Source organism: Esox lucius, chromosome 22, assembly GCF_011004845.1.
Source record: "Esox lucius isolate fEsoLuc1 chromosome 22, fEsoLuc1.pri, whole genome shotgun sequence".
NCBI classification, from domain to species: Eukaryota; Metazoa; Chordata; class Actinopteri; order Esociformes; family Esocidae; genus Esox; species Esox lucius.
In genome coordinates this window covers 18,050,967-18,077,756 of record NC_047590.1, presented here as the reverse complement: position 1 = coordinate 18,077,756, position 26,790 = coordinate 18,050,967, and the positions used below count along the sequence as shown (strand labels likewise).

The window sequence follows — 26,790 nt, the reverse complement described above, 5'->3', positions numbered from 1 at the left end:
TCTAGAAATCACCTTCCGTCCTCCATTGCTGATGATAACGTGATAACGATCAGCGATTCTCCGCCTCTCCCTGCTGGAAATGATCGCAACTAACACGATTTGGGCTCGGTTGTTGTTCCTCTCCATGCGCCCCGGGTGGGTGGAGATTTTACACCAGCGACAATGGAATGGTTCCCCTCACCTGGTGCTTCCGGCGATACGAAAAAAAAACATAATGTCTGCCCGCCTCTCTTCAGAGGCTTATGTTCTCCTTCCATTGGGTAAGCTACGGAGGAGGGTTAAGCCATAATGCCTAAGGAATGGGGGCGTTCCAATTGTGTTTCCACAGACGGAGATCCGAACGAGCTTCGATGAGCTGTACCGAGTCATGTCCCGGCGGGAGGAGTTCCGCTGGATGATGCTCCGCATCAAGCGCATGGAGGAGCCCTGGATCAGCGCCATCCGAGGACTGGCCACCAAGCAGAACCTGGCCAAACGGAAGAGGAAGAAGGTAGACCGCACACGCCTCGAGTACCCCTCACGCGCACTCCATCCCCCACGCATGCACACACGCACACTCGTATGATCAGTACATCATAGTGCACTCAGACCTCAACCCCATCATAGTGCACTCAGACCTCAACCTCTGGATCTCCTTGGCCCGCATGATTCATTATGTAAGCTTTAGTTCCTTATTGGTCTCTAGGACAATGTAAATGATTCACCCACACCTGCTCTCTTAGACTCTACTTTCAACCGGCGCTCGCATGGTGAGTGCCGTAGTCCTTTGGGTCCTTTGCCGTAGTCCTTTTTGAGTCTTCTACACCCAATACACCCATTTTCCGGCGCACTCGCCCTCTAGAATGGATTTCAGAGCACATGATTGGTGTAGATGTACACAACTGTTCACTTAAAAGTGTGGGTGGTCAGGATACAGCCCCAACCATGACAAAGCTCTGGGCAGGGACCGAGGAGGGCGATCCCATATCTGAGAGCTGTGGGGGAAGCAACGTTTTTTTACAGTGTAAATGGTAAATCTATGAAGGGAAGAATAGTGTGATGTATGACTTGCATTATGAAAATGTGTTGAAGCGTGTTATAAAATGTTGCCAAACACTTCAAACCAACTTAAAGTACAACAGCATGAAAATCTTACTCTGGATGTTGCTGCATTGATTTTGTTTTATTAAGTTTTACCTCTTGTGCCATAAAGCCATATTTGAATAATCGTGTTTTATAACAACTACAAAAAGATACAAATAGGGTTTATGGGACTGTAGTTTTTTTTCTCTCCGAAAGATTCAATGCTGAAGGAGATCAAATGAGATTCTTATATAATTTGAGCTGGTTTGTGTTTAATTTTGCTAAGACACTTAATTATTTCACTGTGTAGAAAATGAATAGTCAATCAGAAAGAGCCAACGTCCTCTGGTAAAAAAAGCATCAAACAAAAAAGAAAACACTTTCGGACATGAACAGTCAAAATGAGGGTACGAGTATTAACGTGTGAACTACTTTTTTAAAGAGTCAACATGACTCCTTCATTTCCATATTAGTGCCAAATGACACCATTTAGTTCCAAATGTCACCCTGTTTCCACCCTATTGCATTCTTTTTCCATTTTACCCTGTGTTCACAAAAGTGCTCACTGTGAATGCGATGCAGCCGTAGCCATGTTCTGTACCAAGGTTGGCTTTATTTTATTACAGTCATAATCCCTTCCACCCATTAATCCCTGAACAATGCCCCCTGGTGACTCTGCCCGCTTCCCAATTGGCACCCTAGACCCATCTTAGGGCCCCACCTTGGGCCCTGGTCAAAAGCAGTGCACTATTCGGGGGAACAGAGTGCCGATTGGGACGGTGTCCGTGGCGGGCTAACCCGGGAGCTGAAAGTGTGTCAGGACCTTCATAGAAAAACCCGGAATCTTATATTATTGGATTCATTCCTGTGGATCAGTGTGCTCCCTCGGTGAATTGAAGGAGACTCTCGTTAATAACATAATCTGTCTTCGGTGGAGTGTGACTTTGATATACTGTACATTCTGCTACAGTATGTTGAACTCCGGGATTTGAAATGAGCATGCCATTTGAATGCAGAAAATGGCTCATTACATTTTCAGCACCTGTTGAATTGCCAATGGATTTAATGCTGTTAACTGTTGATAATTTCTTCAAGAGCATAAAGACACAGACTCATGGAAGCTAAAGACAAATGGTTTTGCGAAGGGGTTGTCCTAAAAAGGTTTCACACTATTGCATCACTGTATTTCATTTTATTGATGTAACCCATTTGCATATTCTTAAGTTTATTACCCTGGCGGAAGCCGAAATTGAAACGCCGGTGTAGCTAGCGCCGTGCTCGAACCAACTGACCGTCACGCCCCCCTTTCCCTTCAGATCCTGGTACACCTGGGCCTGTTGACCAAGGAGTCGGGCTTCAAGATTGCGGAGAATGCCTTCAGTGGCGGGCCCCTGGGGGAGCTGGTCCAATGGAGCGACCTCATCACCACCCTCTACCTGCTTGGCCACGACGTGCGCATCTCCGCCTCCCTGGCCGAACTTAAAGAGTGAGTCCACAGAGCGCTCTCGTTTTGAGTTAATACCTGTCCTATGAATAATGTACACAAGGCGAAATCCTTAAGAGAGTGCGTGCGTGCGTGTGCGCGTGCGTGCGTGCGCGCACGTACCCACCTCTGGGTGTTTTGGTAGAGTGCACCATAGCAAAGCCGTTCAGAATGTTTTTCCGATGTTAAATGATCAAGAGCATTTTTTACTCAACAAATCTTATTGGAGATCAACAGTGCTGATCTTGGATTAGGTCCACTCTGTCCATGTAATCTTATTTAATTGCTTTCTCAAAGGAAAAACTGATCATATGTCAGCACTCCCTCTATGAGATGCTTGATACAGCTCAAGGCATCACCTCTTCAAGGTCAGTTATGGAATGAGGGGGCAAAAGGGACGTAGTGTTACATGTTGGCCTGCTAGTTTCTGAAGGATAATGACTTTAGGATATAAACCCAGCCACCCTCTAGTTAGCAGGTCAATTCCGTCCTTTTTTCCTGATCCCAGCCTGGATTTGATTTGAACTGGCATCCTTTACGGTTGCACATTTGCTTTCTTAGCATCTGAGCTACCAACCAGTTAGAGCCCAGCTGGATAATTTGAATTTAATATTAATATATTATGAAAAAATAAATAAAAATACAGGACATTTGTGTCAGACCAGATTCCGTTAGCTCCATTTAAGCAGACGGGTTTGGTTTCTCGCTGCCAAAGTATTTTAAAGCCAGTGTATTTTAAAGCCACAAACAACATCATTTCCAATAGTAGCAGACCCACTCACTCTGCCTCCTGATGATCTGTCTCTCAAAGCTAACTTCTTAACCCATTAGCGCATTACCTTTTTTTGCTGAAACAGTTCTGTTTCTCATGTCTCAAATGGTGCTCTATTCCCTATAAAGGGCACTCATTTAGTCCAGAGCCTTAATTCGCTGCCATTTCGGATAAACCCAGGGTGGCCCAGCTAAGCCCACTCCCTTCCCTCTGCTTCAGGATCATGAGGAGGGTGATGGGGAACAAGTCCAGCTGCCCCACACAGGGCGATAAGGTGGTGGAGCTCATTTACATCGACATCGTGGGCCTGACCCAGTTCAAGAAGACGCTGGGTCCCTCCTGGGTCCACTACCAGTAAGTACTCCTTGTCTCCAGCTCCACGTCTGTCTGTCTCTGTCTCTCAACCTCTCTCTCTGTCTTTATCAATCTACCCATCCATCCATTGCTCTATCCTTCTCTCTCTCTGTCTTTCTCCCTCTCTCACATTCTGTGCATCTCTGGCTGTCTTTCACCCGATCTCTCACTTCCCTATTAGTGACGATATGCAGGGAAATTGTGCTAACCCATATTTTAAACTGGTTCTCTGCCTGTGTTTCTGTGTTCACTTACGCCTGTTAACATGAACATCATAATTCAAATGTCAAATACAACTGTTCCACAAACAAGTTTCTTTCCGGGCATATCCCATCTTCTCCTGAGACAACCTGGGAGAGAGGAGTCAGAGTCCAGCACTGACTATTATGGACAGCAGCCCTACAACAATTAGAGAAGAGCCATGCCCAAGGGTACACCGCAAGAAATGTATTTCTTATCAAGTATATTTATCTTGTTTTCAGGTTAAAATGTAACCATCCTTAAAATAAGATAAAACTTTCTTAACAAGCTAAAGTTGTATTAGATAATACCTCTTGGTTTTAGAAACTATGTCTTGAATGTCAAGTCATTTGTTTTGTTCCATCGGCAGATAAATTCACTTAAATCAAGCAAATATCTCCTCAAAAATAGTTGAATTTTCGTAGACTTTTTTTGCTGTGTAACTTAGGGCTCAGATTGGATTTGGTTTCAGGCCCATCTATACCAAGATCCTGTTTTTACAACCTAGCTGAAGTTTTAAGGTCTCAGAAGAGGCTCCTTAACAAGCGAGTGTGTTTCCAAACCGTAGATCCATGACACAATGTCCAAACTCTCAAAGCAGAAGCTTGCATTGCTGTGACTATTTTTCGGTTTTCATCCTCTGTTCTGTGTGTGTGTGAGCTTGTGCCCTCTGTTCGACTGATTGGATGGTCAGAAACTGACCCTTTTCGGGTTTGGGGCATCCATCAGTGTGGTTGGAGGTTGTTTGGAGAAAACAACCAGAACGGCTCCATAATAGCCCCAAGATGTCCTCCCTCTGTGTCCACACTTGATGTTTGATCCCATTTCATCTTGCACGGACAAAAAACTACTCAGTGGTCGAAATACCTGTCTATTTCCTATTATAATGCATTAGCTTAGAAAAAAAAAAAAACATGGGTCGCGGTTGAAAGAAATGCACTATATAGGGAGTTGGGTGTCATTTTGGGCACATATTCAACTTTCTTACAGACTGGTCATAATGCAGGATCTTACAGACTGGTCATAATGCAGGATCTTACAGACTGGTCATAATGCAGGGTCTTACAGACTGGTCGTAATGCAGGATCTTACAGACTGGTCGTAATGCAGGGTCTTACAGACTGGTCGTAATGCAGGATCTTACAGACTGGTCGTAATGCAGGATCTTACAGACTGGTCGTAATGCAGGGTCTTACAGACTGGTCGTAATGCAGGATCTTACCGACTGGTCATAATGCAGGATCTTACCAACTGGTCGTAATGCAGGATCTTATCGACTGGTCGTAATGCAGGATCTTACCGACTGGTTGTAATGCAGGGTCTTACAGACTGGTCATAATGCAGGGTCTTACAGACTGGTCGTAATGCAGGGTCTTACAGACTGGTCGTAATGCAGGGTCCTACAGACTGGTCGTAATGCAGGGTCCTACAGACTGGTCGTAATGCAGGGTCCTACAGACTGGTCGTAATGCAGGGTCCTACAGACTGGTCGTAATGCAGGGTCTTACAGACTGATCGTAATGCAGGATCTAGCCTTCTTGTGAATTGATTCATTCTGTTCTGTTGGTGGAGACGTGTACTGTGCATTTGGCCACTTTCAGACTGTTGGTTTCTTGATGTGAGCTGTCAGGAATGTAAGAAGATGCCGCAGTTTCACGGCCCTGTCAGACAAACTGTCTGTCGGAGCGAATGTGCGTCTCGACTTGAAAGCTTGCCAAATCGTTTTGGTCTTGCCCATTATCTAACCCTGTCTCGTTTAGGTTCTTCTCACCCACTTCCCGTCCTGCATCCCACCTCCTCCTATATCCTCCTCCCCTTAAGCATCTTTCATTTCCCCGACTTTCTGAGAGGAGGGAGAGCGTGTTTGTGTCTCTCGCCTCAGTGCCTGTCGAGTAACAGAAGTTTCTTTGTGAATCTGTCCTAATCTTCTTCAAACTTCATTTGTCACAGAGGAGGGAAATGCCTCGGAGTCCTGGCGCCGCTTGTTGCTCTCATCCTCCTAAATGACACCCTGTTTCCCAAGTAGTGTCCTACTTTGAGCCAGATCCCTATGGGTGGAGGGTACAGTGAAGTTGACATTTGAGTCTGCGACGCTCTACATTATTCATGGGTTATACCCAAATGCTAATCAAAGCGAACTGCTCGCTAGCGCTATTTCGTTATGCGATGCACAGTATAGCGCAAGTGTGACATTTTCTCGCCGATGAACGTGTTTTTCATTGCCTCTGACCTTTTCGGGGTATCCACTTTCCGTTTAAAATCTGACGCCCCGTCCCAAACGGGACCCTGTTTGTGTGTTCCTAGTGCACCGTATTGGATAGGAGACTGGGCCGCGGCGTGGGATACAGCCGGAGCCTCGGGGGGAGGCCGTTTTAGCGTTTCCCTGGATGTAGCCAAAGCCAACGATCGGAAGCGAAGCGGCTCAGCGGCATTTCTGGCTGTCGAATGAGTGATGGCTGCGTTTTTGTATTGTCCTCCCTCCTGTCTCATTTCTGCACAATCACTCACTTCTTCCTGTATGGCTTCTTGTATCAGTCTATCTATGTCTCCCTCGTTCTCGAACTGTCTCCACGTAACTTCCTGACTCTGGTCCTCGCTGCACTTGGTGTATCTGTGATTGGCTACGATTGGCTGTCGTTTCAGCCGGTCCTACAGACACATACCTGACACCTTGAGCTGGACCCTACCGACTCTACACATTGCTGCTGATCTGAACCCTGTATGATTTTCGACAGCTCTTTCTGGTCCGTTTCACAAGGATCAGGGTCAGACGAGAACAAATTGAAACTGGACAATACATTTTCCCGCTAGTCGGCTGCATCAAACTGCATCACAACATCCGTTTTTTTCCTTTCTTCACAGCTTGTCCTCTTTCTTTTTTTTTTTAGCAGGGAGCTAGTTTCTTTCAGCACTCATGCCAGTGGCTGATCAAAACACATTCTCTCTCTTGTCCGTCCACAGCAGGCATACGGTGAGCAGTGGTTTGGAATGTCAAATGGCAATACGATCACTGTATCAAATGAAAGTACAAATAGAATCAAGACAGACGCCATCAATTTGTATCAGCACCTAAGTGTTGTGAAAATATCATTGTGTGAGGTCCCTGGCAAGCTCTCTGTCTTTCTCTCGTTTCCTCCCTCTTCCCCCTTGCAGTATTTCTTTCTCATCTACTTTTAACGTTTTGCAGTGTCCAAGCATACTGAAGCATCTAAAAACAAACAGATTTGCATGTAGAGGCTTGAAACCTAAACTGAGCATCTGTGACTCAGACGTTCATACATCCTCTCTTGCACGCGCACGCACGCACGCACATACACACACACACACACACACACACACACTGCCTGTGAAACATCTGCCTGGTCAGAAGTGCTGTCAGGGCTTTGTGGGCCCCTTTGGTACTCCTGGCTCATAATCAATTTGGTGAATGCTCATTATAACACTTCCAGCCCGCCACGAGTCAGTCAAACTATGCGGGACTCTGTCGGGAAGGATTAAAGATAGAAAGGAATCATGACGGCGCACAGGCGTCTATTTTTAGGCGTCAGACATTTCGGACAGATCTTATTATCTGAGAAGGCATGTGTCAGAGGCTGAAAGAGGGTGACAGAAAGAGCGATGGTGCTCGCCTCAGAGAACCAGATGGACAAAAGAGATAGAGTGAAGAGCGGGGGAGGGCGATGAGGGGACAGAGATGAGAGGGCGAAAGAGAAAATGTCACGAGTGTGTCATGCCATTCCACATCACATACTTTCTCTGATGATCAAAATTAGTCATCCTTGGTAACCTTTAAGCATTTGGTCTGATCGGCAGGAAGCTCTCCATTGGGTGTACTGTCTGGCTGTAGCCAGGCTGTCTAAAGATACGCATTATTATTTAATATCAACAGCTGGAAGTGTCTGTTAATGCTCTAATGCAGTACATATTACAAATGGACATTGAGATGAGTGCATGCTCACTTAATGTTTGGCATGTTTTCCATTGTTTTAGACGTCAGCGGCACGCTAAATCCAAATGGATTGGAGAGGTGCTTGGTGCTGGAAACCAATTGGGATTTACTTTAGTTCAAAAACACAACAGATTTGTCAGCTTCCCCGGGTTAAGGGAATCATTCTGGAACTTCTAGGCTGAAGGTATATGCTAACCTCTGAATGTTCGGTGTGCGTTTGTGTTACAGGTGCATGTTGCGGGTCTTGGATTCCTTCGGCACAGAGCCCGAGTTCAACCATGCCCACTATGCCCAGTCCAAGGGCCACAAGACACCTTGGGGCAAGTGGAACCTCAACCCCCAGCAGTTCAACACCATGTTCCGTAAGTAGAACGCATGGCTCTGGGGTGCTGATCTTGGATCAGTTTCTTCCCCTTTCTCACTCCTAACCTTATTACGAAAGGGGGAAAGGCATTAACCTGACAGTGATTGACTGTGAACTCAGGTTTACATCTTTCACGGTGAAGAAACTGTTTGGATTAAACTGTTTTTGTCAGTCCTAGCTATGGAAAACCCATTTGCTTAGATACACTTCCATATTCCTTGAAGCTATCTATTTTATGTACTCCCATATCCCAATTTACTCATATATACATACCCGGCTCATTCTTAATGAGCGAGATGTGCCTATTTGACAGCAAGCACAAGAATAATGCTCTGAAACAGGGAAAGCAGACCAATATTTTTCTAATAAAACACGTTTTTGTTTCCTGTTTGAATTTCTTACAATTCATGTTTAATGAATTGTTTCCCCTGTTATTTTAAAATGTAAATATGTGTAGGAAACATCAATATTTAAGGTAGAACCTTTTCTCAGAGACAGAAGTTTTTCTTCTTTGTCGGCTTGGGGATTAGAACCAACGTCCAGCAAACCAGTTTGGTTGTGGCTCAACACTGTGGACCACTACGCTACCCTGTTACCCTAAACTAAACCCTTTTTTCACCATGTACGTTCACTTTCCCCTTTGCAGCAACGACTGGGGCTGGGGAATAAACCTTTGCAAAACACGTTAAACAATGCATCTGCTTATGTGCCCTAATGATCCCAACACAGGGTGATGAAGGCCGAGTCCACCACCCCGTAAGGGGGACGTTAACCTTTTCCTTAATAGCTGATTGACAGCAAAACGTTACCCTGAATGAATGAGTACCTTCCTCGGGTCTCAGTTTCACTGGCGTGGCTCAAGTCAGGTTGGAATAGCAGACCAGGCTCAATGGGTCCATTGTGTGCCGGAGAGAGCATGACATTCTCAGGCAACACAGGGCTTTTCAACTCGTCCGGTTCACTAGCTGTGAGGGTTAGATGATATCTGCAGCGAATGGAACGCACGCCGGCTACACCACGGGCCGAAACCAAACACGGATACATTTGGGCGCGTCGGCCATGCCGGATTTGTGTCTGCCACCTTTGCCCAAGGACAAACATGCACCTTATCCCTGTTCCCCAAAGTATTGTTCATTGTTTCCTGTTCGGTTGTTACGACTCCCTGTTTGCGGGCTTATGGGAAGTCACTGTATACCCTCCTTGAAGCCGCTTGACAACAAAGGGGCTTAAATAATATGCAAACCAAACAGTTCTTTTCAATAGTGTTAACTGAAGAGGGTTGGGTTTGCTTCCCATCCTAAAACTAAAGATGTAACAGAGGACATTAAGACAAAGAAGGCGCCACTGGGAAATCGATCCCTGCCTTGGGCTCCATTTATTACCATTAAGTAGCCTTGCATAAATCACTGTGTAAAGGGGCATGACAAGGGAATGGGCTCCTGAGACAGTAAAGGGAAAGCGGCAGGATCTGGCCAATGAGACGGGAGAGCAAAGCATCTCTGGCCAATGAGACTAGACAGGAATATGGCTCCGGCCAATGATACAGTAGAAGGAAAGACACTTCAGGCCAATCCATCCAGGAAGACTAGCAAGACCAAGCAGTTGCATGTGTCTAATTCAGTCAGATTACATTTTCATAAAGGTTGAATTTTACAGCCTGGTCTCAGATCTATTTGTTCTTTCTTGGAGGCTAGACTTTAAGCCCGAGAGAGAATGTTCCAAGGACAATCTTCCCTCTGATGTTTTCAGGTTCACAACGGGATTTGTTTCCTGGCTTCTGGACAGGTACAGTCCCTAGTCTAGACTGGTTGTGTAGATGGTATTTCCAGCTACAGTAAGGTCAGTCATTGCTAAAGTCAACCAAAAGTAAATCTGATTGAATATAATTTGCAACATTGAGACAACATGTAAGAGTGTAGAGACTGAATCTCAGTTTGTATACCATGCATACTATACACTATGTCAGATGAGTAGTATGTCACATCATAGAGGGCTGGAAACAGAATGCCAAAAGTGCTTGGATGGTCTGCTCTTTTCGGTCAATATTATCCACAATCCCGTTCAACAGAAGAGAATTGGTTTGCTTACAATGCTCACATTTTAACAACGACCAACGGGTTTCATTTTTAATACTGTTTTATGTCGTGGTAGTATGTCCCAATAGTGGCACACTTGCTTAATACGCTTAATAGTACATTCTTTGCCATCACTGGCGTGGTACATGCTTTTTGTATGCGGTACGAGTATGAGAATTAAGATTCAGACAGAATGTCTAACAAGACTTCTCCGACCAGGACCTTTCATGCTTTTCACATGATATTCTGTAAACACGTCTCAAACGACAACACCAATGGCAGGGAATTGCAGACTTCTAGAATACAGTAATATCTAACTACAGTATAACTGAATCCCTTTTATCATTGCGGGAATGTTTGCCACAGATATGCAGGACCTAAAATCAATAAGCCAGATATGCCCTTACCACCAAGCCTGAAAAGATGTATTGATAGTGGCAGTGGCATGGAATGGGAACGTGTTTCATCATCAGGGAAAACCTGCTACAAGAATCTGGGACGGATCTTTACCATTCAGAATGACAACCATCGAAAGCACACAGCCTAAGCTCCAGTCAAGTGGCTAAGAGTTAAAAGGGCAAATGTTGTTGAGTGGTCAAGTCAGTCCCAACCTATATCCAATAAAAAGTAAACGTTGCTATCCATCGACGCAGCACAAGGAACATAACAGAGCTTCAACGGTTTTATAAAGAATGATCAAATATCCGGGGGGCAAAGATCTTTCGTAACCAATTTTCATTCATGCCATAAAAAATGATCCCCTCAAAAACGTTGATTACGGTGTTTAGATTAGAAGTAAAGTCCTGATTTTAAATGCCCGAAACTCTGAGACACTGACACCACAAAATGTGAGAATGAGAGGCTGTCAGTTTACTATAGTCACTTTATCATTGCAATTTTTTGCAATTACAATGCAAACATTGAAACCATGAGTTTCCCCATTTAATGTAAGTAATCACTAGATAGCATACGGTGGGGCAAAAAAGTATTTAGTCAGCCTCTAATTCTGCAAGTTCTCCCACTTAAAAAGATGAGGCCTGTAATTTTCATCACAGGTACACTTCAACCATGAGAGACAAAATGAGACAAGAAAATCCAGAAAATCACATTGTAGGATTTTTAATAAATGTATTGGTAAATAATGGTGGAAAATAAGTATTTGGTCAATAACAAAAGTTAATCTCAATACTTTGTTATATACCCTTTGTTGGCAATGACAGAGGTCAAACGTTTTCTGTAAGTCTTCACAAGGTTTTCACACACTGTTGCTGGTATTTTGGCCCATTCCTCCATGCAGATCTCCTCTAGAGCAGTGATGTTTTGGGGCTGTCGCTCGGCATCACAGACTTTCAACTCCCTCCAAAGATTTTCTATTGGTTTGAGATCTGGTGACTGGCTAGGCCACTCCAGGACCTTGAAATGCTTCTTATGAAGCCACTCCTTCGTTGCCCGGGTGGTGTGTTTGGGATCATTGTCATGCTGAAAGACCCAGCCACGTTTCATCTTCAATGCCCTTGCTGATGGAAGGAGGTTTTCCCTCAAAATCTCATGATACATGGCCCCATTCATTCTTTCCTTTACACGGATCAGTCGTCCTGGTACCTTTGCAGAAAAACAGCCCCAAAGCATGATGTTTCCACCCCTATGCTTCACAGTAGGTATGGTGTTCTTTGGATGCAACTCAGCATTCTTTCTCCTCCAAACACAACGACTTGAGTTTTTACCAAAAAGTTCTATATTGGTTTCATCTGACCATATGACATTCTCCCAATGGACCATCCAAATGCTTTCTAGCAAACCTCAGACGAGCCTGGACATGTACTGGCTTAAGCAGGGGGACACATCTGGCACTGCAGGATTTGAGTCCCTGTCATGGTGCGGTGAGCAGCAGCGCCACCATGCCATATATTCTCAATTTCCCATCACTCACAAATGCATCCCGGACTTGTTCTTTGTCACATGTCTTAATCATGCACACCAGTTCCCCATCTACTAATTTGTATGTGTTTAAATGTTTCCCCTCTGCTCCCCACATTGTGGATCATTGTTATTGTCAGTTCGTCTCGTGGTGAGTGTTACATTATGTACTGTTTGAAGATCTCTTGTTAAGACGCGTTGTCACGCACTTTATTTTCATTCAGTCGTTAGTTTCGTTTTCCGTTCGTGTTCGGTTGTTTTGTTTGTTGATTAAACCCGACTAACGTGAGATATGCCTGCGCCTGGTTCCTTACCCAACACTACACCACACGAAAATCGTGACAGTCTCTGGCGGCGTAGTGTGTTACTGATGGTAGCCTTTGTTACTTTGGTCCCAGCTCTCTGCAGGTCATTCTCTAGGTCCCCCTGTGTGGTTCTGGGATTTTTGCTCACCGTTCTTGTGATCATTTTGACCCCACGGGGTGAGATATTGCGTGGAGCCCCGGATCGAGGGAGATTATCAGTGGTCTTACTGATACTTTTTTGCCCCACTGTACATGCAGGGGTGTTGCACAAAATTCTGGGCCCTGTACATAGGCAGTCTCTGAGGGCCCCTACCCTCTTTATTCAAGATTCAAACATTTTGAGGGCCCCTCTAAATGTTAGGGCCCTATATACTTAGTACTCATTTCCCCCCTGGTCCAACACTACTGCAAATAGTAACTAATCACCTTTTCAGAGAAATTATAAATATAATCTAAATGTTAGCGTTTGTACGACGTACAAATGAAGCTAAATCATAAACAGGCCTTCCATTGTCTGCAGTTAGATCGACAATTGGTTTGGCTCCCGTTTTGCTCGCCGACTTCACACGGGAAAGAGATTTGTTTTCCCCGCGTCACATCCCTCCAGTTGGCAAGTGCTTGATTGATCGACTGTGCCGAAGGCCCAAGTGGACTCTCCATCATGGGTTCTGTTTCACCGTCCTGTAGAGGGAGGGAGTCTGAGAGAGAGACGTGTGAGTGAGTGGTGAGGTCTGCTGGAACGCTCTTCAACTTCCATTTCCAGGCCTTCCGTCTCTGAGGTTATTAAGCACAGGGATCATCAGATCTAGTGAGCCCACCCCATCCTACTCCGGCACCAGCTGGAACACAACTTAGCATTCTGTTACTCTGTGGTCTGGGCCTGTCCCAATTCTTTATATGCTGCCTTACCCCATTTTCTAAATAGTGCGAGGCCAGTGACCCGGTCTAAAGGATTGCACTGCCAAGGCAATAGGGCACCGTTTGGGATGGATTTGGGAGTTCTGTAGTGAGGTGAGATCTCTGGTGGACTTTTTCGTTTAGGTTATTCATAATCAAATCCCAAGACAACACTGTGCTGTTCTAGAGGTTCCCAATTTTCCTAGACGTTTCATCATCCAGAGCTCACAGGGAAAGCTATTGTGGGAACTCCTGATCCTGGATCAGGTCTCCCTTTTCAATCATATTAAACAGGGTGACCTGATCATGAATCAGAGATTTGGAGGGCATGTAATCCAGAGGGTTGCAAGGTTTTTGGTGGGGGATGTTGTTGTCAGAAGGACACTCCCCTCTGAAAAATGCAGACTATGTTTATCTTTACCAGCCTAAATGCAGGTTACTAGCCTCTGCTTCTGTGTTTCCTCTGCTTGTTTGATTTTCTTTAGGTCATTTCTGCTCAGTGTTGTTTTCTCTGATGGAAGAGCTGATTTTCTAACCACGGGGAGAAGTAGCAAAGGCCTGCGGAGGTTTTATGATTGTGTTACAATGCATTGTCATTAGTCATCAATAACATTGTATTCGTTTGATATAATTCTAGAAGTTTCCCTTTCACAAAGAGTCAATTTTGCAGACAGATTATGCATAGTCAAGGATAAAAATATCAGCTCAAGCGGCCCAAAATGATCTATACATTCTGTAGTCTATATTTTGCCTTGTTCAATCAGGAGACCTCTTTTTCTTTCCAGCCAATATTCTTTTTAAAGACATTTCACTAGAAGCCCTAGCAAGAGTAGAATCGAACAATGTTTTATGCCAGATTTTTTTTCAATTCAACAAAAGCCAGCCACACAGAAAAGGACCAAAGTGCAATTTCTTAATTTCCTCAACAAGCAGATGGTGGTCTCCCTTTTTTTACTAATTAATAATTGAGGCAGAAATAAACATCTGATTATGATGAATCATGGCCAGATGAAAATCTGTGAAGTGTTCATACATCCTTAGCCAGGAGTTAAGATAGAAGCCAAGCAAAATTAGATGCAACAGAATGAAGGAACCAGCTGCTTTCCCTTCCTCTGCTTGAATGGGTACCAAATGTCACCCTATTTCCCTACATAGTTCACTATGGACAGGGTCCTAAGAGCTTTTCCATCAGGCCCTGTTCTAAAGTAGTACACTACTTTTGGGCCCAGTTAACTTTTCATCCTGAAACCCTAGGCTTTATTTGATGGACATGGCCCCTCTGAAGTTTATCCTCTAAAATATGGAGCAGGAAGTACCTCTCTGGGCCATATTAGGTGTTGTTTTTGACCCTCTGGTAACACGCCCAAGTCTTTAATGAATCCTCCAAAAGTTGTTGATTGGCGGGCCTATATGGAAACAGCTGGCGGAAGCAAGGCAAGGACCTCTTACTTCCAAGTGTGTGGAGGATGCGATGAGAAGTCCATCACTGTTCTTTTGACACAAATCACAAAGTCATTTTTCACTGTGGTATATGGCTGTGAGTTAACTGTAGGGTAGGCTGGCCGCCTCCGTATTCTCTGCGGAAAGAACTAATGCCAACACTTCTTATGAAAATACTTCAGATTTGTCTTTCCCGGTCTCTTACTTAAGCAAATTTGCACCTCGCAAAGTGCTAGACCCGATAGCTAAATAAGTGATTTGTTTGGAATAGTCGGCGTTAGGATATACAGCCTGCTGCTCCCAGGGAAAAAGGGAAAAAAAAAACGTTCTCGGGTTGATTGTCGCCAGTAAGAAAATGAAGTGTTCTAGGCTGGAGACCAATGTTCAAACAGTGTTCAGATCCGTGACCAGGTGAGAACTGTCCACTTTAAGAGAGTGAGAGAGGGAGAGAGGGAGCGATAGAGGGAGAGAGGGAGCGATAGAGGGAGAGAGGGAGCGACAGAGGGAGAGAGGGAGCGACAGAGGGAGAGAGGGAGCGACAGAGGGAGAGAGGGAGCGATAGAGGGAGAGAGGGAGCGATCCTCGCTGTATAATTAATGCCTCTCTAATTAAAAACAGCAAGTCGAGCCTGTTCCTTTGTGCCGGTGCTGCCCTGGGCCCAGTTTTTCACCAGTTAACTGGATTTCACCTATCGGATAGGATTAAATGCGTAGAATAGGAAAATGGAATGAATAGAACTGATATATCCTTGACTTGAATCGGGACTCCCGGTCTATTCATCCTACTTCTGGGCTTTTAATCCTATCCGAGCGGCAACCTCCACATGGAGACCCTTTGAAAGGCTGGGCCCTGGGCTGCGCCTCTTTGGCGGCGTGCATTTTGTGAGTGTCTCCTCCTACTCACTGATAGTGCTGAGTCAGGCCTTCGCTTTGTCGGTTTCCCTCTCTGTCTTTTACTATCTCTTCCTCTCCCTTTTTTTCTCCGTCCTCTTCCTCTCTGTTGTCTTTCTCTATAGCCATGTCTCTGTTTTTTCTCTTGTCTCTATAGTGTCTCTCTCTTTCTCTCCTCCAGCTCTCTCTCCTCCAGCTCTCTCTCATCCATCTCTCTCTCCTCCTGCTCTCTCCCCCAACTCTCGCTCTACAATGCTCTTTCTCTCCTCCCAGATCTGTCCACATAAAATAAAAGTCCCTCTCCCCCTTACCTCTGTGTCTGTTTCTCCATCCAGCTGGCCCAATCTGTCCCCCTCCCTCCATCTGTGTCTCTACCCCCAGGTCTCTCCCTCTTTTTGTCTCACTCCCTTACCATGTCTCTCTTTCCCTCCCTCAGCTCTCTCCGTTTCCCGTCTTCTCTCCCTCTCTCCCTCCGACACACATGTCCTGGCGATTATGACTAAACGCCACCTCCATTCTGCCCCCCCTCCGTCCCCTCCCTGACGACACTAATGAATGAACAACACGCAGGCTTCCTGACAGCGCCTGTTTGTGTGTTTGGTGGGGCCCCTGTGTGGGTGTGTACAACTAACCCCACGGTAATTAGTAAGGGTTGTTTTGCTTTCACAACACCACCGCCTCCTCCTCCTCTCTGTCCGCGCCTCCTGTTGTGGAGCGGCCCACAAATCGGCATATCGGAAGTCGTGGTCACAAATAATCATATTGGCTTAATTTGTTTTTAAACTGACACTATTGTGTACAGTAGGTTAGGTTTTCACAAAATTGGCATTTATTTTTCGACTATGGAACTTTTTTCTTTGTTGTTTTACAGTTTTCTGGTCCCATGCACTTTAAGTAGCAATGTGGGAACCTTTGGTGTTTTACAGTATCTCCTCCAGCAGCAACACTTGGCCCCACCAGCATGTGACAGCATGCTATTCTGAGATTTGTTTCCCCCCTTAGCTCTTCTATTGCTTAAAAAATATATTAAAAAAAGTACTTCGCCCAAATGACATTATGTATGTGTTGCCAGTATGGAGTGGCGAGCGAAGCCTGGGCGTGGGTCCTGTTTTGGCTGGCTGATTGGAGTCGATTGGGCTGGCACCATGCAGCTTGGCCCCCTAAATCTCTCCGCAGGCTGCAGCCTGTCGCGTCCACTTAGACTGAGGGATGACAGCTTCCCTTCTCCACTGCACCATTACAATTAGGAAAAGATTCAATTCGAAGAGGCTTGTCCGTCCTTCGCCGACAGCTGGCGTCGAGGAACAGTAAGGGACGTTCCCACAAACCGTTTTGGAACAGATACCAGGTACCCAGAAAGAGCTGTGGGTTAAGAGAGACCAGGTTTGTTATTGGCCGCTGTTATTCATCTCGACATTGTGGTGATGTAACATTACGAGACCGTATATCTGACATTTGGGGATGGCAATGCAAATGCCAATAACTTGCTTGAATAACAGTAATATATTGTCCCATTGACAGTACCCCATATAAGCAAAAGTAATTAATTTGTGGGTAAATCTTTTCTTCTACAAAATACTGGTCATTACATTGAACAATATCAGATTAATGCTTGTGATAACAGGTCAGTATGGTCCGTGTCGATACATTTTGGTTCATCACCCTGGCTTTACAACAAAGCCAGCATTAATTATCTATGAAATAACCCGCTATAAAGATGCAACACAGAGCAGTGAAATTTCGGCATCAAGTATCTAAGAGAGAGGAATCTGCGTCTCTAGTGTGTTGCATGTGTCAGAAATCTGCTTTCCGCATACTTTGTAGTTTCTCAAAACTATCTGAATGTAACACACAGCCTGGAATCGTGAAGAATCTCTTAGCAACGGCTATGCAGGATATAGTGTCTCTCTGAGTGTTCAGCCGCATTGGACAAACACACACTCACTGTCACACACCCCTTATTCACTTTAGTATTTTGACTGAAGCCTGCCTAGGTGTTTGATCAAAAGTAGGGCATTAGAGGTAAAAGGTTCCCACAGGCTCTGATACAACATAATGCAGTAAATCAGAATCAGGAATAAGGGGGATTGTTTCAGGCTTCTGTCCCCTTGAGGAATGCCCTCTGCCGTGTTGACAGATTAACCACCCGTTGTCTAAACACGTCCCTCTTCCGCCCACGCTGTCCAGACCGACGGCATCTTCCTCCCTCTCACACTCACTTCTCCGTTGGCGTTGGCCGGCCACTGTTATCACCATCATGGCAGCTGTGTTGTTTTTTTTCCCCCTCCAGCTCCCCACACGATTTACTAGTCCTCTTCAATGGCTGTTAACATGAAGCAGTAGGCTCCACCAAGCAGCGTGTTGTAAATCACGTCTGTGAACTGGGCGTTGTCCAGCGGCTAAACTGGTCTCTGGGAAATACATGCAAGTCCCAACATGTTGCCTTTTTCCACAAGGGAAAGAACAATGCACTTCAGGAGAGTCCTTCAGAGAGGAACTTGTTTGCATGAAAAGTAGCAGACTGTTCCCTATATAGCGCGCTACTTTTGACCCTGGCCCATAGGACCAGCATGTACTGCTCTCCACTAAACTTGTGCACACTAGGATGGGCTTTTAGACAGATGGGCTTTTTTTCTTCTCCATTTGGACCATCCAAGTCTTGAATTGTTCTAATGTCCTCTCGTTTGCCTGTGTCTCCTGAGAAAACGGGCGACATCCTCATCTCTAATAAACAGATGGTATCGAGGCACTTGCCCGATGCTGACCTGTTGCCTCGCTCGTTCCCATAGTTACAGTCCCACCAGCCATTTTGCAATGATGAAATGGAATACAAAAGCCCTAATCACAGAAAGTTGAATCACCACTTAACATTCAATGTGACATTTTCTTCTTTCCAGAAATGTCATTATAAATCCTCTTACAGTTTTTTTTTCATGAGTCTGCTGTAGATACAGGTGTGGGGGGGGGGCAGCAAGTGAGTCACACAGCGATGCAAGGCACGGCACGAACACCCATCACCGTGGGGGCTGCAGGAGTTAAGAGCATCTCTATGGTACATGAACCTGATTTAGGAACACTGCATTCCTATGTGGAACAGCACAGCAAGCTGGTTAACATGATCCTTAAAGTGTACTCTTTCCACTCCTACTTGTGAAAACGAATTAACATTTTAGTAATTTAGCAGACGCTCTCATCCAGAGACTTAGAGTAGGGAGTGAATACACTCTCATGAGAAAAGCATGTCTTGTATTCCTCGCAGTGAAACCAAGAGTAATTTCAACCTCAGCTCTGCATTGGTTTTTCTACACATATGAACTGGCTCCCTTCACAGTTCTAGTCATTGTGATCCCAGTTGAGCTGTATAATGACGTTTGTGTCTTCTGGTTTTTTTTCCCTCAGCCCATACACCAGACAACAGCTTCCTGGGTTTTGTGGTCGAGCAGCACCTGAACGCCAGCGACATCCGCCACATTGACGAAGTCAAACGGCAGAACCAGTCACTGGTTTATGGCAAGGTGGACAACTTCTGGAAGGTGAGCCACTTTAGCCCAGTTGTTGCCTAGCATAGTGGGAGGTCTTTAAGGTGCTGCTTTGGCTTGTTTCATGTCTGGATTTACTCTAAATCTAATCTGGATTTACTTCCTGTACTCTAATCCAGCAAACAGAGGATGTTCTAAGGACGCCCAAGGGACCTTGACACAATCTAGATGTTATCTGGATGTCCCTGAGGTCAAATTTGTATTTGGAAGTCAGTTTGAAGGACAGGTGTCTGTTGAGTGGCATATCTTATATTATTTCCTTTAATGAATAGACTCTGGTCAGAGCAGTGGTAGCGTTTTGTCCGGTTTTGTCTGGTTTTGTTTTGAATCAGCACTGAGGGTAAAACCTAATACGACAAGGCAGTGTTCTCCTGTCTGACTTTCTAAGACATGTATTTCTTTTAGTTGGTATCTTGCCACAGTCCCTGTTAACATTTACTATTAAGCTTCTCAGCATCATTAAGGGAAACAGACATGTTTTCTTGTCAGGCATACTTTTAATTTAAGATATCATATTATCTTATAGCTCAAACTATTCATAAGCTTCTGTCTAATTCCTTGGAGTGAAATGGAAAGCACACTGTATGTGCAAACCACTTTGCAGTTTTACACGCATAACTCCGGTTCTATGAAGGAAGCATCAATGCAACTGATGTCATTAGGAACATTAGGAATGTGGCCGGTCCGCAGACCAGGGTTTGATAAATGCTGGTTTACTCCTAAAAAGGGCACAGGTTATCCGTCTTTAACGTTACTAGTTCTCAGAACCGGGCCCAAAGAGAGGAAAGAGCGGCTCAGTTAAGTTCAATAGGAAACGAGTCCCATTGGTCCCTTGATCACAGTGGAAAGACCGCACTGTGGATGCTTTTAAAGAGAATACAGTATCTGAAGTGACCGTGTCCACTGCCGTTATGAGCCTCGCTTTGCACAGACTGCTTCTCAAGATGAAAGCAGCATCAGACGCACCCTTGGATATCTACTTTAACCCAGTTCCTCAACTCATGAAAGAATGTTGCTGGAACGCTTTGAAAACCTCAGGCAAAGTTGATGGATTTAAAAGAGCCTCTTTCGACTTCATGAACCTCATATCCGAGTTCCTCGTTGGGTCATGATAAAGAGTAGAATTTAGCCCTAGCCTACTCTGATAAATGATCTGATAAATTATTTTATAACGCATTTCAGGCATCTCAGGCTCTGTTTGGAGCAGACCTAGGAGAGCACTGAGATGCCAACCCAACCTGACAGTGCACCCTAATGGATGAATGGCATTCATCTTGGGACAGGGGTTTAAATACTATGTTTTTTTCTTCTCTTCAGGAGTATTTGATCAAACATACTACAACAAACGGACAGGCTTGGCACTTCAGTGTTCCGTTGTTGCCATTGCACCAAACAAACTTGATTTACAGCCTGTGTTAACTAACTGGGCGTTTTCCCACCCCATTGGGATACTTTTAATGACACTGTGCGGGTAAAAATGGGCTTGGGCGGGTCGATTTACAGATATGGTTGTATAGTAAAAATATCGTTTGGGTGTTTTTTCAGTGGAGTCCATGGGTGAGTGGGCGGTATACTGTCAATAAAGTCTGGCAACCCTGTTGACAGCAAACGCTGTTAAGCTCCAGTCCACAGCAAAAGAAACAATCACTGTCTTTTTGACACAGCAGCCACAGTTGGCACGGCACAAAGGGCCTTCTACCTCTCTGTGCGGAAGAATATAGCCGCGGCTTGTCAGAATCCCTGTGGTTTTCCTAAGGAGGGGGTCTCCCTCTCAACCTTCCCATTCCTAAGCCTTCCCATTCCTCCATCCGTATTGCTTAATGAGCCACTCCCATGAGGAAGTCCCAGAGACCTGACCTGCTTCAGGCAACGCAACCTGGAAATTACCTACCATCTCGGCAACTGTGGTATTTAGTTCTCTTTCCAAGGCTGGGAAAAGATGATGAGGAGTACCCCCAAAAAATTGCGGGTGGCGACTAGCCAAAAGCACCCTTTTGCGACTTTGCGACGGCGTTCGGTGACCGAACGATTATCAATGGTTCACTCTATACCTCAAATTGCTTTGGCTCTGATAGATTCGGTATTTGTTTTTCACTTATGTTTCCCAGAAGCCAGAAGCTCTTCTCTAAATGGAATAGTCTCGCTTATCAGTACGCCATAACGCACCGCTAGCATTAACCAGTTATCCTCTGTCACATCTGTGCTGTCTGTGTCCCAAACAGCCCCCTTTCCCCTCTGTAGTGCACTTCTTTTGAGCAGAAATGCATTAAATAGGGATGAGGGGTGTTATTTGTGATACGGCCATTGTGTGGGGAGGCCTGATTTATAACGACTACAGAATGTACGGTAATTGCTATATCAAAATAGGAGTGATTTATCGACTTGTTGAGTGGCTTTAGATGTAATTAGAGAATTACATATACTGCGGAACAGAAGCATCTGATTGCAGCCACTGTGTCCCATTTACTCACTAGGCTCACATTCTCCCAGCAAGCCCGAAAGTAAAAAGGCATGATTCTTGTATTTCTGTGGTATTGTCACTTTAAAACTTATGTTTCACAATTCAGTGAGAGACACAATTCACAAATCAGTCTCAATCAGAGCCAAATACATTATTTATTGTTTTAGATTGTTTTTGAGTTAATTGATCTGAGGTCTGATATTATTAGTTGTAATCTGAAAGGAGAGTCAAGTAATGGGTTGCATTGGGTTTGTCTCAACTACTGCTCACTTTTCAACTCGCTCTTATGGCATTTGAATGAATTTTGCTGCCACTACCCAACCTCTGAGCTTTGGGTCATGACCGAAAGGACAAGATCCCGGATACAGGCGGCCGAAATGAGCTTTCTCCGCAGGGTGGCTGGGCGATCCCTTAGAGATAGGGTGAGAAGCTCGGTCACCCGGGAGGAGCTCAGAGTAGAGCCGCTGCTCCTCCACATCAAGAGGGGTCAGCTGAGGTGGCTTGGGCATCTGTTTCGGATGCCTCCGGAACGCCTTCCTGGGAAGGTGTTCCGGTCCCGTCCCACCGGGAGGAGACCCCGGGGAAGACCTAGGACACGCTGGAGGGACTATGTCTCCCGGCTGGCCTGGGAACGCCTCGGTGTCCCCCCGGAAGAGCTGGAGGAAGTGTCTGGGGAGAGGGAAGTCTGGGCATCCCTGCTTAGACTGCTGCCCCCGCGACCCGGCCCCGGATAAGCGGAAGAAGATGAATGGATGAATGAATGAATGCCCAACCACTCACATTTCCATTTGCATAGTTTGACAGCCTCTCAAGGCAGGCCTATAGTTGCATAGGCTTATCCCCAGAGCCCTTGTTCCAGAGATTTTGCTCTGAATTGCCTTGCTCAAGGGCACGACGGCAGTATTGCCTATGGCTGCCAGTCGGGCCTGGGATGTGAACTGGCAACCCTTTGGTTACTGCACACTGTACGAACACTACAGAAACTCCACTACAGAAACTCCACCAGCAGCACACAGAAACCTCTGGGCTATATTGAACCAGCTGCACCCAATTGGTGGAATTCGTCACGCATCCCGTCAGGGACGTATGTGAACTGTTGAAAGGGTGGGAAGAGGAAGGTGAGAACAGAGCGGCCAAAAAGTGGGGCCTCTCAAGGAGCCGTTTCCAAAGTAACCGGCTCAAGCTGAGCACGTTCACTGAGGTGGAACGAAGGGCTGAGTCTGGGCCCACCATGACAAGGCCATGCTGTTACGAAGACCTGCTGTTGAGGGTAGGTCGGGATGGCTGGGGCTGCACGAGTAGGTGAAGTAGGGGGTTGTAGGGTGGCGGGCTGGCGGCCAAAGTCTGCAAACCACACAAAAAGAGAGAAATGGAGCGAGGTTGGCTGAGAAAGTGACAGGGTGGGTGTGGGAGAGGGAGGGAGGGCGGGCGGGCGGGCGGGCGGGAGGGAGGGAGGGAGAGGGGGGGGGTGGAGAAGGAGAGTGGAAGGAGTATGAAAGGAAGGGAGAAAACCATGGCCTTAGATCAGAGGAGGTAGGTGCTGGTGTTTGAAATGCTAATGCTGGCTGACAGACTTCGCCAACAGTACTCCCACTGCACAGAGATCCATCAGTGTAACCCTGACTCACCCCTCTCCCTGAGCCTCCATACGCACCCATACACATCCTTCTGCCTGAGCCTCCATACACATCCCTCTGCCTAAAGCTCGATACACACCCATACACATCCCTCTGCCTAAAGCTCGATACACACCCATACACATCCCTCTGCCTGAGCCTCCATACACATCCCTCTGCCTGAGCCTCCATACACATCCGTCTCCCTGAGCCTCGATACACACCCATACACATCCCTCTGCCTGAGCCTCCATACACATCCCTCTGCCTGAGCCTCCATACACATCCCTCTCCCTGAGCCTCGATACACACCCATACACATCCCTCTGCCTGAGCCTCCATACACATCTCTCTGCCTGAGCCTCCATACACATCCCTCTCCCTGAACCTCGATACACACCCATACACATCCCTCTCCCTGAGCCTCGATACACACCCATACACATCCCTCTGCCTGAGTCTCCATACACATCCCTCTCCCTGAGCCTCCATACACACTCATACACATCCCTCTCCCTGAGCCTCGATACACACCCATACACATCCCTCTGCCTGAGTCTCCATACACATCCCTCTCCCTGAGCCTCCATACACACTCATACACATCCCTCTCCCTGAGTCTCCATACACATCCCTCTCCCTGGGCCTCTATACAAACCCATACACATCCCTCTCCATGAGCCTCCGTACACATCCCTGTCCCTGAGCCTCTATACACACCCATAGAGTCCTTTTAGGCTTAAGCTCCGTAGGCAGAAACAGTCTTCACAAACAATCCAAATACACCAGAACACACACACACGCACTGCTGCCCCCTATCTGTTTTAGTAATGGCTTCATCATTACTGTGGGTCTGTCCCTCCGCAATGGAGCCTGACTGAGCTACCGGCCTCAGAGGATCCTCTCTGTCCTCCCTGTCAGAGCTTCGACTGCTCGACCCAACCTCCGGGACCCAGCCCGTAGCTAGCCGAAACAACAAGCCTTAACCCCCGGTATGAATGAGCAATCCATCTGCACCGGAGCCTCGCGGGGGTTTTACCGCCGCCGTTTGTTTTTCCGGATCCCCATTAGCTCTCGCCGGAGCAGCAGCTAATCTTCCTCGGTTCCACTAGTGTCATCATCATCATCACAGTGTTTACTGCTTGGGCTTTTCTCAGGGTTGCATCAGATTCGAGTGCGTGGGCCTCTGCTCTTTCGCTTGAACCTCCCTCACAAACGCACACACACACCTGTTATTCCCTCCCCAGCTCTCTGGGTCCCGCGGATTACAGAGTAGACATCTCACCGTTTAATTACAGGCAGCCACCCGGCTCAACTCTGCCGCCCCCCCACCTGGATCTCTGCTCTCTCTGAGGGCCCGGCCCAAATCGCCCTCTGCTGGATTCTCAGCGCTCTGCTTTCAACCGGAGCCTCTTTGTACGGAATAGAGTGTCGTTTGGGAGACCGCCACCAAGGCTCCAGTTACCACAAGCTGCCTGGAGGCATCTGATAGGGCGTCCCCAGGGGCCTCAGGCGACCGGCCTGTGTAAGACGCAGTCAAACGGGGAGCCTGATGTACTGTATTCACTTCAGTGTTCTGGTTCCTGTTCCTTATGCGATCAAAGGGTGCCGTGTACGCCAGAGACACACACCGGGGCCTCTCCCGTTCCTAAAGCTGTCAAAGGACACCCTGTGCGCTGGAGATACACTAGGCTGAATCTGCTTACTTGGCTTAAATGAGAATTTGCATTGAATGCAGATTTACTTGTTGATATGTTTTTGAGAGGGGAATGTTTGTTAGAGTGTTTGCTATTGATTTGCCTGGGAGTTTGGGCTTTTGGTGTTGTTTAGACTGGATTTGCATTGAAGTTTGAAATCCTTTTTTTTAAGGTGGGTCAGAGGGTGTTTTTTTGATTGAGACCCAGTACTTTGTACTGGCTTTGCTTGGAAATTAGTTTCAAGGCAATCTCGTTGGTGACGGATTGACTGCGTGTGCGGAGAGCTTATATTCAAGAGCTCACCTTGACTGACAGCTCTTTGACACGTCCTTGGGGTCGTTGCCTGGTAACTAGGTTAGCGATGGGCCACGTCATTGATAAACTGACTTCAAAGCCTGTAGTATGCCTCATTTTCTCTGGTAAAACACTCAGATGGTTATCAGTGTCATTCACAGACATTTGGGTATCTGACAAACAGCAGCGGCACACACTCGCCTCGTAATTGTTGTATCTAATTACACAGAAAACAGTTCACTAATCCACTTCTTCACAGAAATGTCATGCTTGAGTCACCTTAGAAGCTGAGAAATTAGGACATTTACATGGAAACAGCATACGACAAGTGTACTGAACTGTATCTCGTGTCTCCACATTAGCATTATAAATGACAGCTGTGTTCAGAATTTAGCGTCTATTTTGTTAGAAATTATTTTGGGTATTGTAATTGACGATAGTCGACATGAATAATGTATGGTAACTGATAAAGCTATTGAACTTTTTAATTATTGTAAAAAAATAAAATAATAAAAAGATTAGAGCCATACATGTAACGAATGTGCTACTCCATGTGGGTGAAATCCATGTCCCAGAGCCTTACAATAAGGGCTGTATAGACCCCTGCTGTAGTCAATAGTACCTGCTACATCCGCGTTTGTGTAACGCATGGAGCAACGGCAGAAAGGTATGGTTTGGAGATTTTCCTCCGATCCGGGCCCATAAACACCATACTGAAATGATGGGCAACAGTGCTGTTTGGTTGGAATCAATAAATTCAGCTACATAGGGGGGAACCATGAGTGTACAGAATTATTTTCCGAAGTACAAGCACACAACGCTCTAAAATTACCATTTGTCCACGAAGTCCAATGTACAAATGATGAGATTGATATACAGCTACAGTGGGGCAAAAAAGTATTTAGTCAGCCACCAATTGTGCAAGTTCTCCCACTTAAAAAGATGAGAGAGGCCTGTAATTTCATCATAGGTACACTTCAACTATAAGAGACGAAATGAGAAAAGAAATCCGGAGAATCACATTGTAGGATTTATAATGAATTTATTGGTAAATTATGGTGGAAAACAAGTATTTGGTCAATAACAAAAGTTAATCTCAATACTTTGTTATATACCCTTTGTTGGCAATGATAAAGGTCAAACGTTTTCTGTAAGTCTATACAAGGTTTTCACACACTGTTGCTGGTATTTTGGCCCATTCCTCCATGCAGATCTCCTCTAGAGCAGTGATGTTTTGGGGCTGTCGCTGGGCAACACAGACTTTCAACTCCCTCCAAAGATTTTCTATGGGGTTGAGATCTGTTGACTGGCTAGGCCACTCCAGGACCTTGAAATGCTTCTTACAAAGCCACTCCTTCGTTGCCCGGGCGGTGTGTTTGGGATCGTTGTCATGCTGAAAGACCCAGCCACTTTTCATCTTCAATGCCCTTGCTGA

At 45.9% G+C, this 26,790-nt stretch overlaps 1 protein-coding gene across 3 annotated transcripts in view; it reads left to right on the top strand.

Annotated features, from left to right (window-relative positions):
* Positions 1-26,790, top strand: part of mgat5 (alpha-1,6-mannosylglycoprotein 6-beta-N-acetylglucosaminyltransferase) — a 122,376-nt gene that overhangs the window by 72,568 nt on the left and 23,018 nt on the right. For all 3 annotated transcript variants that reach the window (XM_029116597.2, XM_029116598.2, XM_029116599.2), the window contains 5 exons: positions 329-490; positions 2,379-2,548; positions 3,537-3,671; positions 8,089-8,222; positions 19,148-19,281. In XM_029116597.2, coding sequence (XP_028972430.2) covers positions 329-490; positions 2,379-2,548; positions 3,537-3,671; positions 8,089-8,222; positions 19,148-19,281 — 735 coding nt within the window. The remainder of the gene's footprint in view (positions 1-328; positions 491-2,378; positions 2,549-3,536; positions 3,672-8,088; positions 8,223-19,147; positions 19,282-26,790) is intronic.